The sequence below is a fragment of the Tachysurus vachellii genome, chromosome 2 (genome assembly GCF_030014155.1).
Source record: "Tachysurus vachellii isolate PV-2020 chromosome 2, HZAU_Pvac_v1, whole genome shotgun sequence".
NCBI classification, from domain to species: domain Eukaryota; kingdom Metazoa; phylum Chordata; class Actinopteri; order Siluriformes; family Bagridae; genus Tachysurus; species Tachysurus vachellii.
Window position 1 is genome coordinate 32,607,762 of NC_083461.1, and position 18,777 is coordinate 32,626,538.

Genomic DNA, 18,777 nt, shown 5'->3' on the forward strand with positions numbered 1-18,777 from the left:
ATGTTTATCTTTTGTTCTATGTTTATGTTCTGTAAAGCTGCTTTGTGACAATGTCCATTGTAAAAAGCGCTATACAAATAAACTTGAATTGAATTGAATTGAATTGAATTGAATTGAATTGAATATAGACTGTGTCCATGGACTGTAGTAATTGTTCTTTGACTGCTGCCGCTTCTGCTTCTTCTTCTGCTTTGTATTTAAGATGATTTTCTGTCTGTAATTTAGAATAAAAAATGTCAACTCAGTCATATCATTTAGATAAAGTAAATAAACCAATGAGTAAATAAATAAATAACAGTCAAATTGATGTTCTGCAAATTTCAAAGAACTATCAAGATTTTAGAGTATATACTGCAAATCATACCACAGTGATGTATTCTTGAACCTGAGCTTAGAAGGCTGCAGTTCATCTTAATAGGCTCAGTTTAAGTTATACTTTTTATAATAATCAAGAACAGGCATTTATATGGCAAACCCTTCAGATAAACTAATCCAATAACTAATAACTAACACATAAGTCTAATGAACACATTTGTGCTGTTATTTTTGAAAAATATAAATATAGTGAATCAGCAACAAGGGTGAGACTTTTTAGTGAAATATCGTATATTGTGGATGTTCTACATTATTAAATGCAAACACTTGAAAATGTCATTCAGTGCAAAACTTAAAATTGTTATTGTTTTTAAATTGTTGTGGCATAAGAGGAAATCAGTTCGAGAAATACAATAATAGGAAAATAATCAATCAAAATAACTTTGTGGTAACAGTTACAGTATAACTTCACTTCGCAATAGTCCCCTTCACACCAGTAAATGTTTCACACTGATTCTATTCTGATGCAAATTAGTATTGCTAGCAGATGTTTTTAAAATATTAAAACATTGTTTTAGAACACTGTTGGTAAACTTAATTTGTTCCGCAGATTTCATGATTTCTTTTTAAACCACAAAGCCACAATAACTATTTAGCTCTGCCCAATTATATTTGTTTCTAATTTGGATAATATGGAAAACCTACTTCTCCGAAATAGTCCTTGAATTTTGGACCTAGAATCACAAATTTAGTTACAAACTTGTCACGTGTCAATCAGTTCTAATGCGGCGGTGCTTAATTTGCATACAAAATGCACACTTAACTTGTAAGGCATGTACATTTATTATTATTATTATTATTATTATTATTATTAGTAGTAGTAGTAGTAGTAGTAGTAGTAGTAGTAGGAGTATACAGTAAGTAGGAATAATATAAATAATCTTCTGAGATTTCTTACCTTTTTCTAAGTTTTAGTTTCAAGTTGTGGTTCCTTTGTCCAACGAACCTTAACTACCGATGAATGCACACTGGCAGATTTGATCTATAAAAAAGGACTGTCACATGCTTTGCAATAATTCATTTACAGTGTATAGTGCACAATCATAGAGGGACTACAAGCAAAGGACAGTCAGTAATGGCTAATAAGTGCAGCTCCAAAGAATGTGTACCAAATAAACTGAGTCTACATTCTCACAAACACACTCACCTTTTGAAGAATTGTGTCCCTTACTGTAGGGTTTCTGAGATCCTCGTTGCTGTTAAACTTCAATTTCAAAAATGCCTTCTTAGAAACAGGGACTATAAAAAAGTCAATAAATCTGACATTTAGCATCTGTGGTGAAGTTTATATTGACTTTACATTTATATGAAATTATAGATGAAATATGCAAAAATATAAAAGTTAACCTGCAACCCCATAGACTTCCACTTCACAGAGTGCGAGAACCTGGCCAGCAATGGGAATGACGACGTTCACATAACGACCCTGCATATTGCAGGTGTAGTTTACAGAAGCACCAGCAGGCATACTAGCTATAACGGCACAACTACAGAGAGAGAGAGAGAGAGAGAGAGAGAGAGAGAGAGAGAGAGAGAGAGAGAGAGAGAGAGAGAGAGAGAGAGAGAGAGAGAGAGAGAGAGAGAGAGATCATCCAAAGTTACATTTACAGTACATTTACAGTACAGCATTGGGCAGACGCCCTTATCCAGAGCAACGTACAGAAGTGCTTAAGTCTCTATCATTGGATACATTAACTCTGGGTCACTAGGTTACAAACATAAGATACCATGAGTCTAAAACATTGTTTTAATCAAATGTTTTTTAATAAACATATATGCAAGGTTTAATTATAGGAATGAAAACATATTAGAATTAGTACATTCATATAAGCCTGAACTACTGTCAGAGCTGCTGTTGTAGAAAATGAAACACCTTAACCTTCAGATTTGAGAATAAAATTCATTCCATGATGATTTATATTTCAGATTTACACAGTTTGTAAGACTAATTGATTCTATGTAATATATTTTGTAATATATCATTTAAGCTATCTTTACATATGCTTTATATTCACGTATAAACTTCATAATTCCACATTAAATTATGTCTTATGTCACATTTAAATTCTCTGTAAATTTGAATGTTAGAAATGTTAAAAACTACAATGACTTATAGTCAGCAATTTTATAACAAGCATTAATAAATATAAGTAATAATAATATCTATAAGTAATCTGGTTTTTTTTTTTGCTTGATATTTTTATATAAAAGGATTTTTTCACATTTTCACCTGGGGTTATTGTTGCTGTTGTTGATTAGTGAGCTGCCAATGTGGATCTCAGCACCATTTATTCGTGTTGGACAGCAGTCGCCTCTGTTAGTGATGATCACATTGCTAATTTTATACACCACCAACAAATCCACCTTCCACCATGGGTTAGGTTGAAAATTTGTGTGTGTACATGGGTAGACATTCGCATTAGTTTCTTTGTTGCCATCAATAGCATAAAAAGCATTATATATAGCGTATGTAGAAGATTGTGTTGCTATTCCTCCTAAGGCTAGATTGACTGGAGAGAAAAAGAGCAGACACACACACACACACACACACACACACACAATTTTAGATAAAATCCATCAGACCGTCATTTTTAGTAAAATAATTTTTGAAGATGAAAATCTTGCCAATATCACAAATTTGCTTTAGAGGTAGGGATCAAATGAAGAATTCTAAATATTAAATATATATCAGGTATTTTTACCTTGCTGATGGGCCAGTATCCACTGCATTGAGAAAATATATATCCCTGTGAAAAAGTATATTTTTTTAATATTATACATTAGATTTTGTGTCGACTTAGGATGAGACATAAAAGGAATGACATCTAATAGGTATTTTAAAAATAAAATAAAAAATAAAAAAGATATAATTTAAATTATTTAAATATTTACATTTTAAATCAATCTTATTGATCACTATTTTATTGCTAACAAAATATTTCTTTTAAATCTATATTTAAATCTTTTTGCTGATTGAAATCAGTTTTTACCTAAAAAAAGAAGCATGGGCCTCTGTGAATTCTCCATTTTCTGTTCAAATAGAAAGAACTTGAAAGAAAGAAATCGGAACAGTCAATTGAGAAAGCAATACAGCATTCATCAAGATTCGTTAAGAATCATACTTTTACTTTGCATATTCAGTTATATGAAATACAAAAATGTGTAATGTATTATGCTAAATAAAGTGACAGTGAAGAGAGATTTCTTACCTTGCTTGACACCTAACAGATAGTTATCTCTTTGTCGATTTTTAGAATGTGACCTGTCCACTGGGGTTTTGTAAAAAGGGATTTCGATTATGTAGTCTATTTAAAAGGCAAATGAACTTCTGAACATCTGTTTAAGGTATGGAAATTGGCTTGAACACAAACAACAATCTATAACAAAGTTTTAAAACACATGGCAAAAAGGTTCCATTTATGTTTTATATATGCAGAAATATATTATACAAGTATTGGATTTGTGGAGCATCAGAAATGTGTTACACTAAAGCAAATGCAAAAATAAAAATGTCAATGAAATATACAGTATATGATGAATCACCAAGCATTCTTTTTGGTTATCTGGTTTATTGCTGTTTCATCATTTCAAGCAACATGACACAATATCAGGACAAAATATTAATCTCTCGCTCTACAGTATCTATTTCTTTCTAGTTCCAGTTTCAAGTCCAGTTCAAAGGTTTTGCCTTCTTTTTTTTAGGAAAATAGTGTTTTGCATGATATCTGCATTGGGTAAGTGAAAGTGCTAAAAGTTATTTGCTTCTGCAGGATCTACTGGAATAAGAGCTTAGCTCATTCATGTGGCAGCAGTGCAGTACATAAAATCATGCAGGTACAGATATTTAGTTAGTATGTACATTAACCATCTGCATAATGAAAAATCGTTAATCATTAATCTCACCATGCTGATGAGATGACAGAAGAAAACAGTAACAATAATTCTTTATACATGTTGTGAGTGGAAATGCATTTTGCAACATACAACATTTCAAAGTAAATGTGGACAAGCAACAACCAAATTAGGTTCCACTCCTGTCTGTCAGCCATGAACAGGAATCTGAGGCTACAGTGGGCATGGACTCAGTGAAACTGTACAAACGTTGTCTGATGTGATGAATCATGATTTATGTTGTAACTCGTAGATGATCAGAGATTTGCATTAGAAGCATGAATCACAACCTGTTGCTGCAGGTGGTATAATAAGGTGGAAAATATTTGTTTTCAATTATGTGATGTAGTCATGTCTACATGAACCAGAATCTCAAAGGAATGTTCTCAAAGGAAATGGTCCTATTCATTAGTAGCATTTTTATTGGTGTTCTTAATAAAGTGATTAGTTAATGTATATTCAGCTCCTAAGGTCTTGCACTCCAAGTGCTTAGAGTAGTGCAAAATTTATGCAAAATACTGTATGATTACAGAGCTCTACTGTAGGTATGGCAACAAGTGTCATTTGTGCTTCTTTTTATTTACATTGTCCTGTTTTCTTTAGAACAAGCACTTTTTAGTTCAAACAATGTTCACATATTAAAACTCAATAAAAGAAAGCAATCAAACAAACAAAAAATTAAACTGGTCACAGCATGCCAAGTCCAAGTTCAAGCTCAAGCTTTTAAATGTACCTCTTCTAGATAGCTTGCCTTTTCTTTAAAGATGCAGCATTAGCTAACAATGTGTGGACATAGAAACAATGAATTCTGTCACCTCCTCATTAAACAATGCTTCATGATCTGCCTAAACTTACAAAGAAGCAGAGCCTGTTATGGACTCCTGTGATGGAAAATGTCGGTACATTTGGGGTTGTACCAAATACCAAAGCTCTGTATTCTTCTTAATTTATTCAAATAGCTTTCCAAAACTATATCTAGTGCTAAAATAAAAGTGTGCACCTTCATACTTCATGCAGTTCCTAAATGGGACATTGGGTACAAATCAAAGTAGACCACTTTGTTTTTTTGCTGGGACAAATTAATGGGCAGCTGCATGCCACCACAGTGTTTATATTTATCTCTTGCCCTATCTCCGCCCACTCTGGAATGACCCTTGCCAAAGCCACACCAATCACTCTCTACATGGTTTAACGAAATGGAGGTGGTAAATCCCTGACTGGATTGTGTGACCTTGAAAGGCGTTCGCACTTAACAAAACAATTTGAAGCTCAATTTGGGTAAGAATATAAGCACTTTAACTCCTTGAAAAAATTTCCATAGCTGAGTCTGTCATGTTTGAGCCTGATACAAATTCTTCTGTGTTAGGCAACTCTACACCTTGAGTGTTGCCCTTAGATTTTTCCCTAATGACATTTAGGATGTATGATGTGAATAGAGAGTGTACATGAAATAAGACATGCCTTTCAGGATCCTAACTTAGGATATAACAAATTGCTTCTGCAGCACCTGAGATGTTGTGTTGCTGAGATGTTGAGGCAATGTTTTTGTATTTGTTGTGGTAGAGGTACTTATGATTGTGGGACTTCTGCTGGAAGACCTAGAGGCAGAAATAGGAGTTGCAATGTGGCTACTTAGGTAGCTTACGATGTATGCTGATTAGGTGGCAGAGGTGAGTTTAAAAGAAAAAAAGGATAAGGTATAATAGGTAACTTAGCAAGGCACAGAACAGCTGGGACATCTGTACACACACATACAGCTGGATAGAAGAGAACAAACACATTAGGAAAATAAGGAAAGTGGGGCCAGTAGGGAGTGTACTGTACTGTAAGTCTGGGAAGTTAGTGGATGGAAGAGCTAGATTTAAGAGTTGGACTTAGAGACAGACTTGGAGATTGAGACTAAGGGAATAAGAACACATTTTGTTGATGAGCGAGTTTACAGATGCAGGAATGGAGTAGAAGGTGGCAATTTGAAGGAAAGACAGCAGCTAAATCTTGCAACATCCATTTTGATAGATACAATAATCCCCTTGGGAGCTGTACCAGAAAAAAAACAAGTGAAACAGTGCTCAACAAGCATAAGGTGGATAAACACTCAAGTAAGGTGGTCAAATGCGAATAGAAATCCAGAAATTAATTTAATACTGAATATGAAATCCCCAGGTCCAGACGGGTTTAAATTTGAATTTTATTGCATTTGTTTAACAAAATTGTTTAAGGATTGTTTTTAAGAATTTTTTATCACTTTTGTACAAATGTAAGTTAAATTTTGCCAGATAGAGCTCCCTCTCCCTATCTTTAATGTGCCATGTGAATCTTATTAAGATGGTTATCCTGCAAAAATTCTTGTATCTTTTTCAACATGTCTCAGTCTGCATTAATAAACACTATACTAATCTAGACCAACAACTGAATGGGTTCCTTTGGAGTAACAAGCTAGCTCTTATAAGAAAGTCAATTCTACAGCTTCCCAAATCTGAAGGGAGTTTAGCACTACCAAACTTTTAAGGTTACTTCTGGGCCTGTAACATTACCAAATTACTTTACTGGGTTGGCCTCAGATGCTGTGCCTTTAGCCTGCCCTGGTTACAAAGAGATATCTTCTACAGTACCTGTTCCTTACATTCTAATATGTGTCCCCAGCTTCCCCCTTGAGGTACACAAAATTTTGAACAATCAGTAATTATTAACACTATAAAGATCTATTTCCAATTTGGTTTGCACAAAAAAAACAAATTATATGTCAGTTTCAAATAATCACTTATTTTCCCCATCCTTTTCAAATCGTGTCTTTGATATTTGGGCAAACAAGGGTCTTTCTACACTGAACAACTTGTATGAAAAAGAAATCTTCTCCTTCTTCTTTTCTTAAATTAATCTTCAGTTAAATTTAATCTTCATAATAGCCATCTGTTTCTTTCCTTCAAGTGAGAAACTTAATTCAAAAGTTGTTTCCCCATTTCCACAATGCACAGTGTCATTGCCTTCACCACGTTGTTGGCTAGGTGTGCCATTCTTTTCAAATGGAAACATACCTCCCCATCACACGAGGACTGAATACGAGAGGTATTGCAATGCATCCACCTTGAAAAATAATCAGACACTATTTCAAAGGATCTCTGAGAATTTTTTATAAAATTTGGAGACCAATACATGGTTTTATTGAGAATCCAACAGTAACATCTGGACATTCTCTTTAGAGCCCTATTAGAGGACTGCTCTTGAGGAGACCTTTTTTTTCTTTCCACTTCTTCTTTCTTGTGGCCTCTGGGGAGGGCTGTGAGTGGGAGTTTTGTTGCTGTGTTGATTGGTTTGTTTCTTGTTTATTCTCTTAACAGATGTCCTATCTCATTCTGTAACGCAGGTAATACTGTACATTGTATATGTCTACATAAATGTAATAAAAAAAAAATTAAATATAAATAAGACTAACTGTCTCATACTAACAATCTGAAATGTTTGTGGAATGGAATCCCCTGAGTAATACAGTAAATAAAAAATGATCATTAATAATTGTAGTAAGTAATCAATTAATAACCTTAATCAATTTAAAAAGCCCCCTCCTCGAACCGCCACCTTATTGTGGTGGAGGGGTTTGTGTGCCTGAATGATCCTAGGAGCTATGTTGTCTGGGGCTTTCTGCCACTGGTAGGGTCTCCCAAGGCAAACAGGTCCTGGGTGACAGGCCAGACCAAGAGTGGTTCAAATACCCCTTATGAGTGAGTTAATAACAAGGTCCGTGACATCGCCCGGTATGGCGCAACCGGGGCCCCACTCTGGAGCCGGGCCCGGGGTTGGGGCTCGCATGCGAGCACCTGGTGGCCGGGTCTTACCCCACGGGGCCCGGCCGGGCTCAGCCCGAAGGAGCGACGTGGGGCCGATCTCCTGTGGGCCCACCACCTGCAGGAGGGACCGTAAGGGGCTGATGCAATGTGGATTGGGTGGCAGTCGAAGGCGGGGGCCTCGGTGACCCAATCCCTGGACACGGAATCTGGCTCTAGGGACATGGAATGTCACCTCGCTGGGGGGAAAGGAGCCTGAGCTGGTGCGGGAGGTTGAGAGATACCGACTAGAGATAGTTGGGCTTGCCTCCACGCACAGCTTGGGTTCTGGAACCCAACTCCTTGAGAGAGGCTGGACTCTCTACTACTCTGGAGTTGCCCGCAGTGAGAGGCGGCGGGCTGGTGTGGGCTTGCTCATAGCCTCCCAGCTCAGCAACCATGTGTTGGAGTTCACCCCAGTGAACAAGAGGGTCGTTTCCCTGCGCCTGCGGGTCGGGGATAGGTCTCTCACTGTTATTTGTGCTTACGGGCCAAATGGCAGTGTAGAGTACCCGACCTTTTTGGCGTCTCTGGAAGGGGTGCTGGAAAGTGCTCCAACCGGGGACTCCATCGTTCTACTGGGGGACTTCAACGCTCATGTGGGCAGCGACAGTGACACCTGGAGGGGCGTGATTGGGAGGAACGGCCCCCCCGACCTGAACCCGAGTGGTGTTCTGTTATTGGACTTCTGTGCTAGTCACAGTTTGTCCATAACGAACACCATGTTCGAGCATAAGGGTGTCCATCAGTACACATGGTACCAGGACACCCTAGGTCGGAGGTCGATGATCGACTTTGTGGTTGTTTCATCTGACCTCCGGCTGTATGTCTTGGACACTCGGGTGAAGAGAGGGGCGGAGCTGTCAACTGATCACCACCTGGTGGTGAGTTGGATCCGATGGCGGGGGAGGAAGTTGGACAGACTTGGCAGACCCAAACGTACTGTGAGGGTCTGCTGGGAAAGTTTGACAGAGTCTCCAGTCAGAGAGAACTTCAACTCCCACCTCCGGCAGAGCTTCAACCAGATCCCGAGGGAGGTTGGAGACATTGAGTCCGAGTGGACCATGTTCTCCACCTCCATTGTCGACGCAGCCGCTCAGAGCTGTGGTCGTAAGGTCTCCGGTGCCTGTCGTGGCGGCAATCCCCGAACCCGGTGGTGGACCCCGGAAGTAAGGGATGCCGTCAAGCTGAAGAAGGAGTCCTATTGAGCCTGGTTGGCTCGGGGGACTCCGGAGGCAGCTGATAGGTACCGGAGGGCCAAGCGAGCTTCAGCCCGGGTGGTTGTGGAGGCAAAAACTCGGGTCTGGGAGGAGTTCGGTGAGGCCATGGAGAAGGACTATCGGTTGGCCTTGAAGAAATTCTGGCAAATCGTCCGGCGCCTCAGGAGGGGGAAGCAGTGCCCTGCTCACGCTGTTTACAGTGGTAGTGGGAATCTGCTGACTTCGACTGGGGACATCCTCGGACGGTGGAAGGAGTACTTCGAGGTTCTCCTCAACCCCACCGACATGTCTTCCATTGAGGAAGCAGAGGCCGAGGGCTCAGTTGTGGACTCGTCGATCCGCAAAGCTGAGGTCACTGAGGTAGTTGAGAAGCTCCTCGGTGGCAAGGCACCGGGGGTGGATGAGATCCGCCCTGAGTACCTCAAGTCTCTGGATGTTGTGGGGCTGTCTTGGTTGACACACCTCTGCAACGTCGCATGGAGGCTGGGGACAGTGCCTCTGGACTGGCAGACTGGGGTGGTGGTCCCTCTGTTTAAGAAGGGGGACCGGGGGGTGTGTTCCAACTACAGGGGGATCACACTCCTCAGCCTCCCCGGAAAAGTCTATGCCAGGGTACTGGAGAGGAGAATTCGGCCGATAGTCAAACCTCGGATTCAGGAGGAACAATGCGGGTTTCGTCCCGGTCGTGGAACACTGAACCATCTCTATACACTCGCCAGGTTGCTGGAGGGTTCATGGGAGTTTGCCCAACCTGTCCACATGTGCTTTGTGGATCTGGAGAAGGCATTCGACTGTGTCCCTCGTGGTGACCTGTGGGGGGTGCTCCGGGAGTATGGGGTCCGGGGCCCTCTGCTAAGGGCTGTCCGGTCCCTATATGACCGGAGCAGGAGTTTGGTTCGCATTGCCGGCAGTAAGTCAGACTTGTTCCCGGTGCATGTTGGACTCCGGCAGGGCTGCCCTTTGTCACCGGTCCTGTTCATTATCTATATGGACAGGATTTCTAGGCACAGTCGGGGGCCGGAGGGAGTCCGGTTTGGGGACCACAAGATTTCGTCTATGCTTTTTGCAGATGATGTTGTCCTGTTGGCTTCCTCAAATCAGGACCTTCAGCGTGCACTGGGACGGTTTGCAGCCGAGTGTGAAGCGGCGGGGATGAGAATCAGCACCTCCAAGTCCGAGGCCATGGTTCTCAACCGGAAAAGGGTGGCTTGCCCCCTTCAGGTTGGTGGAGAGCTCCTGCCTCAAGTGGAGGAGTTTAAGTATCTTGGGGTCTTGTTCACGAGTGAGGGAAGGATGGAGCGGGAGATCGACAGGCGGATCGGTGCATCTTCTGCAGTGATGCGGTCGATATACCGGTCTGTTGTGGTGAAGAAAGAGCTGAGCCGCAAGGCGAAGCTCTCTATTTACCAGTCGATCTACGTTCTTACCCTCACCTATGGTCATGAGCTTTGGGTCATGACCGAAAGGACAAGATCCCGGATACAGGCGGCCGAAATGAGTTTCCTCCGCAGGGTGGCTGGGCGCTCCCTTAGAGACAGGGTGAGGAGCTCGGTCACCCGGGAGGAGCTCAGAGTAGAGCCGCTGCTCCTCCACATCGAGAGGAGTCAGCTAAGGTGGCTGGGGCATCTGTTCCGGATGCCTCCTGGACGCCTCCCTGGGGAGGTGTTCCGGGCATGCCCAACTGGGAGGAGGCCCCGGGGAAGACCTAGGACACGCTGGAGGGACTATGTCTCTCGGCTGGCCTGGGAACGCCTCGGTATTCCCATGGAAGAGCTGGAGGAAGTGTCTGGGGAGAGGGAAGTCTGGGCGTCCCTGCTTAGGCTGCTGCCCCCGCGACCCGTCCCCGGATAAGCGGTAGAAAATGGATGGATGGATGGATGGATGGAATTTAAAAAGCTGTAACTCATGAGTGCTTAAATCGATTTACACTAACTTAAAAAGACATGTACAGGACAAAAATCTGAGATTGTTTGCAAAGTTTATCTATATGAACAGGGTGGGGCAAAAAATTTATTAGTAGTAGTAATAGTTGGAGTAGTAAAAGTAGTACGAGTAGCAGTGTGAGTATGAAAAGGAGAAGAAATAATAGAAATACTCTTCTTTCTCACCCTCACTAAGTTTCAGTTTACAGTCATGTAACTTTTTCCCACACACAAACACAAACCTTTAAAGAACTTTTTCCCTCATGATAGGGTTGCTGAGATCAGACAGAATCAGGCTAACACTGGGAAAGAAAATGTTCAATGTGTAGTTTGCAGAGGAACCAGCAGGTATGCGAGAGATAACGATAATCTACAGAGGTTGAGAGAAAATCAATAGGGGTAAACAAATATTACCTCTTATAAAGTTAATATTTAATGTTATTCAAAGATAATAATGCTTGATAAATAATAATAATTATAATTATAATTATTATTATTATTGTTGTTGTTGTTGTTGTCAATAATAATATTTTTACTGTTAAATAATCTGTAATTAAATTCATTTAGAAACACTGTGTAATATTCAAGTCTTGAATCCAATTTCAGGGTTTTCGGCATTCAACAAGAATTTTTTTAAGAAAGTGGTATTTTGCATTAACCAAGACAAAGCTTTCCGAGATCTAAAAGTTATTTGCTTCTTCAGGATGTACTGGAATTAGAGCTAAGCTCATTCATGTGGCAGCAGTGCAGTACATCGAATCATGCTCCAAGTGCTTAGATTAATGCAAAATATATGTAAAATATAACTACAGAACCCTGTGTATGTGTAGAGAATGTTGTTGTTTGTGCTTGCTTTTATTTATATCAACCCTATTTCTTAGACACAATCACTTTTCAGTTTATACCACTTCCACTTAAAGAAAGTGAATAAAAAATAAAAAATAAAAAATAAAAAAAATATTAAGCTGGTCACAGAATGTCAAGTCCAAGTTTAAGCTCAAGACAAAAGTGTTGTGTTGGCAAAATATGAGGCATAATGTTCTCAGGTCTTTGGGGACAGCAACAACAGCCCAGTTATATGATGACACATTTCTCAAACAGTCATCATGTAAAAGTTGTTTAAGATTGTTTACAGCTTAACAGCAACAACAGTGTGGTTTTGTCTCGTTTTGTTCAGCATTTCTTCTCAATTCTTATAAAGCACATCTAGACATGAGCAAACTCATTCTGTTCTCCACTGGATTTCAGGCCACCATGCAACAGAAATGGTACAGATCTGTATCCTTATCCTGCACTCTAACTCAGGAATTTTAACTTTTGAATTCCAATCTAGGGGGCACGGTGGCTTAGTGGTTAGCACGTTCGCCTCACACCTCCAGGGTAGGGGTTCGATTCCCTCCTCCACCTTGTGTGTGTGGAGTTTGCATGTTCTCCCCGTGCCTCGGGGGTTTCCTCCGGGTACTCCGGTTTCTTCCCCCGGTCCAAAGACATGCATGGTAGGTTGATTGGCATCTCTGGAAAATTGTCCCTAGTGTGTGGTTGCGTGAGTGAATGAGTGTGTGTGTGCCCTTCGATGGGTTGGCACTCCGTCCAGGGTGTATCCTGCCTTGATGCCCAATGACGCCTGAGATACAGGCACAGGCTCCCCGTGACCCGAGGTAGTTCGGATAAGCAGTAGAAGATGAATGAATGAATGAAACATAATTGTGAGCTCATCCCAAACCTTCTTTTTTTTTTCTTTTTCTTTTTCTTTTTTTTTTTTGCTTGGACAAATGATGGTCTCAATGTCATGTTTATAAGACTTGGGTGGTAGGTAGATACACGAATTTGGCAACCTGGCAATTTCTGCGATATGAGATGGGATTTTTAGATTTTTCACTAGCCCTAGTTAATTGAACCACCTCATCTAGTGATCCAAGACAGTGGCACTCCACCCATTCCATCATCCCCTGCTGCAAACAGATGATGAACTGCCACATTAGGTCAACTATGCCCTTGGTGCTAAACTCCTCTGATAGCAGCTACCTTCAACAGATGGAACAGATGACTGAGCTCACTGAGCATCAGCAAGTGGGAGAAGTGATGGTGTATTTCAGGCATGTAACCAACCTGTTGTAAAACAGCCCATTTTAAGCTGCTTGGCTATGAAATGGACTTCCCCTGACAGCAGCAACAGCAGACAGACTGGCCACTGTGGTGCTAAATAAACCATAAAATCTTGAAAAAAGATCCCAAAAAGATGGATTATTGACAGGGTTTAATTTTAGACCCAGTCAGACCTGATATTTGTGAAAAAAGACATTTGCTGGATTTATATTAACAATGACAATCAGAGATCAATGAGTCTTTTTTTAATAGTAATAATTTTCATAATTATAAATAAACTTTAGGACTATTTAGCATTTCACAATAAGTTGTTTTATCCTATTTCTAAAATGTTCTCTAGGTACTGCTGCAATTAAAACTGTAAAGTGGACAGATGAATAAGCAGCTGTTACAAAGTGAATGCTTTCTTTTCTCTTCTGTTCCACCGAAATTCTCACTTTTCCAGAAATCTTCTCAATTATAATTAGTGAGAAAAATCTAACTAGCATAATCGTATAATATAATATCTAACTGTTATGTTACATTTAAACCTATAAATAAATGACATACTGTACATAGAACATAGTAGTCCATAGACTGTAGCTGTGTCTTCTTCTTCTACTTCTAGTTAAGATGATTTTCTGTCTGTAATTCAGAATGAAAAAGTCAACTCAGTCATATGATTCAGGTAAAGTAAATAATCAAATGAGTAAATAAATAAATAATAGGCAAATTGATGTTCTGCAAAATTCAAAGAACTATCAAGATTTCAGAGTATTTACTACAAAACATACTGTACCAGTGATACTGTATTCTTGAACCTGATCTGAGCTCAGAAGGCTGTAATTCATATCACAGGTTCATCGTAATAGCCTTAATATAAGTAATCCTTTTTTATAATAGCAAATAACAGAAATTATATGGCAAACCATCCACATAAACTAGTTCTATATAATAACTAAAAAATCAGCAACAATGGTAAGACTTTCTGGTGAACTATGCTGTATTGTGGATGTTCTACATTATTAAATGTAAACACTTCAAAATGACATTTAGTGCAAAATTTAAAATTGTTATTGTCCTCAAATTTTTGTGGCATAAGAGCAAATCCGTTCGAGAAATGCAATAACTGGAATATAATAAATCAACATAACTGTGTTGTAAAAGTTATACTGTAACTTCACTTCACATTAGTCCCCTTCACACTGGTCAGCAATGTCAGCAACTGTTTCACACTCATTCTACTCTGATGAAAGTATTGCTAGTAGATGATTTTAGAACATTATTGGTAAACGTAATATTTTTCCATAGACTTCTTGATTTTTTCTCAAACCACAAAGCCTGATAACTATTTAGCTCTGTCCAATTATATTTGTTGCAAATTTGGATAATACATAAAACCTACTTCTCTGAAATAGACATTGAATTTTGGACCTAGATTCACAAATTTTAGTGTAAAAGTTATCAGCATTGTACACAGTATGACTGCCACATGTCTAAAGAGGCGGTGTTTAATTTACTTAGAGAAATTCACACTTAAATTGAAAGGCATATTATTATTATTATTATTATTAGTAGTAGTAGTAGTAGTAGTAGTAGTAGTAGTAGTAGTAGTAGTGGCAGTAGTAATAATGGGAGTATGAGAAATAATCTTTTAAACTTTCTTACCTTTTTCTAAGTTTTAGTTTCAAGTTGTGGTTCCTTTGTCCAACGAACCTTAACTACCGATGAATGCACACTGGCAGATTTGATCTATAAAAAAGGACTGTCACATGCTTTGCAATAATTCATTTACAGTGTATAGTGCACAATCATAGAGGGACTACAAGCAAAGGGACTACAGTCAGTAATGGCTAATAAGTGCAGCTACAAAGAATGTGTACCAAATAAACTGAGTCTACATTCTCACAAACACACTCACCTTTTGAAGAATTGTGTCCCTTACTGTAGGGTTTCTGAGATCCTCGTTGCTGTTAAACTTCAATTTCAAAAATGGCTTCTTAGAAACAGGGACTATAAAAAAGTCAATAAATCTGATATTTAGCATCTGTTGTGAAGTTTATATTGACCTTACATTTATATAAAATTATAGATTGAATATGAAAGTTAACCTGCAACCCCATAGACTTCCACTTCACAGATTGTGAGAATCTGGCCAGCAATGGGAATGAAGACGTTCACATAACGACCCTGCATATTGCAGGTGTAGTTTACAGAAGCACCAGCAGGCATACTAGCTATAACGTCACAACTACAGAGAGAGAGAGAGAGAGAGAGAGAGAGAGAGAGAGAGAGAGAGAGAGAGAGAGAGAGAGAGAGAGAGAGAGAGAGAGAGAGAGAGAGAGAGAGAGAGAGAGAGAGAGAGAGAGAGAGAGAGAGAGAGAGAGAGAGAGAGAGAGAGAGAGAGAGAGAATCTAGAGTTAATAATGCTTTATAAAGCTGTCACCACCCTGAAGATTTCCATATCAAAGTTTATTTATTCTTTCTGTTATTAAAGAATGATTTTTTTTCATGTTTAATTTTGTGGAAAGTCTGTGAAATAAGTTACTGTTCCTGTTCCTCAACAAATCCTTTTTTATCTCCCTGAAGGAGGATTTTGCATGAAATAACATAAATCTTGGCGTATTCTACTATGTTTTGTCCTTACTCTGTACTGTATCATCTGACATACAAGTCCCTGTTTAAGGTTTAATAATAGGAATGAAAACATATTAGAATTAGTACATTCATATAAGCCTGAACTACTGTCAGAGCTGCTGTTGTAGAAAATGAAACACCTTAACCTTCAGATTTGAGAATAAAATTAATTCCATGATGATTTATATTTCAGATTTACACAGTTTATAAGACTAATTTATTCTATTTAATATATTTTGTAATATATTATTTAAGCTGCCTTTACATAATGCTTTATATTCATGTATAAACTGCATAATTCCACATTAAATTATGTCTTATATCACATAAAGCATTAATAAAGCTATATAAGTGTAAAGCATTAATAAAGCTCTATAAGTAATCTTTTTTCTACTGATATTTTTATATAAAACATTTTTTAAAATGTTCACCTGGGGTTATTGTTGCCGTTGTTGATTAGTGAGTTGCCAATGTGGATCTCAGCACCATTTATCCGTTCTGGACAGCAATCGCCTCTGTTAGTGATGATTACATTGCTAATGTCGTACACCGCCAACAAATCCAACCTCCACCATGGGTTAGATTCAGTATTTGTGTGTGTACATGAGTGGGCAAATGCATTAGTTTCTTTTATGCCATCAATAGCAAGAGAAGCAGTGCAGTCAAGGTATACAGATGATTGTGTTGCTATTCCTCCTAAGGCCACATTGACTGGAGGGGAAAAAAGCACACACACACACACACACACACACACACACACACACACACACAGGGGTCCAAAAGTCAAGAACACTAGTAAAAATGCTTCTATTTTGCATTAGTTTTAATTTTAGATAAAATCCATCAGACTGTCATTTTCAGTAAAAGAATTTTTGAAGATGAAAATCTTGCCAATATCACAAATTTGCTTTAGAGGTAGGGATCAAATGATCAGGTATTTTTACCTTGCTGATGGGCCAGTATCCACTGCATTGAGAAAATATATATCCCTGTGCAAAAGTATATATTTTAATATTATACATTAGATTTTGTGTCGACTTAGGATGAGACATAAAAGAAATGACATCTAATAGGTATTTTAAAAATATAGGAAAATAAAAAAGACGTCATTTAAATTATTTAAATATTTACATTTTAAATCAATCTTACTGATCAATATTTTATTGCTAACAAAATATTTGTTTTAAATCTATACTTGAAATCTTTTTGCTGATTGAAATCAGTTTTTACCTAAAAAAAGAAGCATGGGCCTCTGTGAATTCTCCATTTTCTGTTCAAACAGAAAGAACTTGAAAGAAATGGGAACAGAATCATACTTTTACTTGGCATATTCAGTTATATGAAATACAAAAATGTATAATGTATTAAGCCAAATAAAGGGACGTTGAAGAGAGATTTCTTACCTTGCTCGACATCTATCAGATAGAATGTGACCTGTCCACCGGTGTTCCGTGAAAAGATTATGAAGTTTATTTTGAAGGCAAATGAACTTCTGAACATCTGTTTTACAAATGCAAATTGGCTTGAACACAGATAACAGTGTATAACAAAGTTTTATAACACATGATGCAAAACACTTCCATTTATGTTTTATATATGCAGAAATACATTATACAAGTTTTGGTTTTGTGCCGCATCAGTTCCTTCTTGAGTTTGTCCTTGTCTGCTTCATAAAAACTGTTGTAGAAATGAGTTCTTTTCTAAATCTGGTTTATTGCTGTTTCTTCTTAATTTAAAATTTAAGAGATTAAAACACAACAATTTATTATTATATAGATAACAAAGTATTTCTTCTTCTTCTTCTTCTTCTTCTTCTTCTTCTTCTTATTATTATTATTATTATTATTATTATTATTACCAAAAATAATATTTTAACTGCATCTGTAATTAATTAGCAATTCAATTATTGATCATTTAGAAAGTTAACACTGTTGAACACTCAATTGTCACAAGTCCAGTTTCAGGTCCAGTTCACAGGTTTTGCCTTCTTTTTTTAGGAAAATTTTGCATGATGTCTGCATTTTGCGAGTCAAAGATCCTCAAGCGCTAAAAGTTATTTGCTTCTGCAGGATCTACTGGAATAAGAGCTAAGCTCATTCATCTGGCAGCAGTGAAATACATATAAGCATGCAGGTACAGATATTTAGTTAGTATTTACATCAACCATCAGCTTAATGAAAAATTGTCATTAATCTCATCATGCTGATGAGATGACAGAAGAAAACAGTCAGACTGGTTCAAGCTGACAGAAATGTAACAGTGGGCATGGACTCAGTGAAACTGTACAAATGTTGTCTGATCTGATGAATCATGATTTACTGTATGTTGTAACTCGTAGATGATTAAAGACTCGCATTAAAAGCATGAATTGCAACCTGTTGCTGCAGGTGGTATAATAAGGTGGAGAATATTATTTAATCTCAAAGAAAACAGTTTGGTGTTCTTAATAAAGTGATTAGTTAATGTATATTCAGAGCCTGTAATTTCTTGGACTCCTAGTGCTTAGAGTAATGCAAAATTTATGGTGTGGCAACAAGTGTCATTTGTGCTTCTTTTAGAGAGGAGTGGTAGAGAAGTATGTAAGAGTAGTTCAGGATATGTATGAGAGGAGTATGACAGCAGTGAGATGTACTGTAGGCCAGACAGACGAGTTCAAGATGAAGGTGGGGCTACATCAAAAAGATTGGCTTTGAGTACCAATTTGGTACCAACATACATGCTATGGTTCACACTTTTTCCCCCATTCTGATGTCTGATGTGAACAATAACTGAGATTCTTGATCTGTATATCAGTATATGCACTGTGTTGAAGCCCCCAGATTGCCT

At 38.4% G+C, this 18,777-nt stretch overlaps 2 protein-coding genes across 2 annotated transcripts; both read right to left on the bottom strand.

The window, feature by feature from the left end:
• Nucleotides 1-8,374, bottom strand: LOC132841792 (fucolectin-like). Its single transcript, XM_060864324.1, has 7 exons — nucleotides 3,366-8,374; nucleotides 3,078-3,122; nucleotides 2,606-2,885; nucleotides 1,723-1,862; nucleotides 1,523-1,614; nucleotides 1,274-1,357; nucleotides 1-214 (listed from the first exon to the last, which is right to left on the bottom strand). The coding sequence occupies exons 1-6, from the start codon at nucleotides 3,400-3,402 to the stop codon at nucleotides 1,280-1,282; spliced, it is 672 nt and encodes a 223-aa protein (XP_060720307.1). The 5' UTR covers nucleotides 3,403-8,374; the 3' UTR covers nucleotides 1-214; nucleotides 1,274-1,279.
• A 3,649-nt stretch (nucleotides 8,375-12,023) lies between these two features.
• On the bottom strand, nucleotides 12,024-17,388 carry LOC132841791 (fucolectin-like). Its single transcript, XM_060864323.1, has 8 exons — nucleotides 17,355-17,388; nucleotides 17,182-17,239; nucleotides 16,896-16,940; nucleotides 16,383-16,662; nucleotides 15,426-15,565; nucleotides 15,236-15,327; nucleotides 14,983-15,066; nucleotides 12,024-13,959 (listed from the first exon to the last, which is right to left on the bottom strand). The coding sequence occupies exons 1-7, from the start codon at nucleotides 17,364-17,366 to the stop codon at nucleotides 14,989-14,991; spliced, it is 705 nt and encodes a 234-aa protein (XP_060720306.1). The 5' UTR covers nucleotides 17,367-17,388; the 3' UTR covers nucleotides 12,024-13,959; nucleotides 14,983-14,988.
• Nucleotides 17,389-18,777: the final 1,389 nt, after the last annotated feature.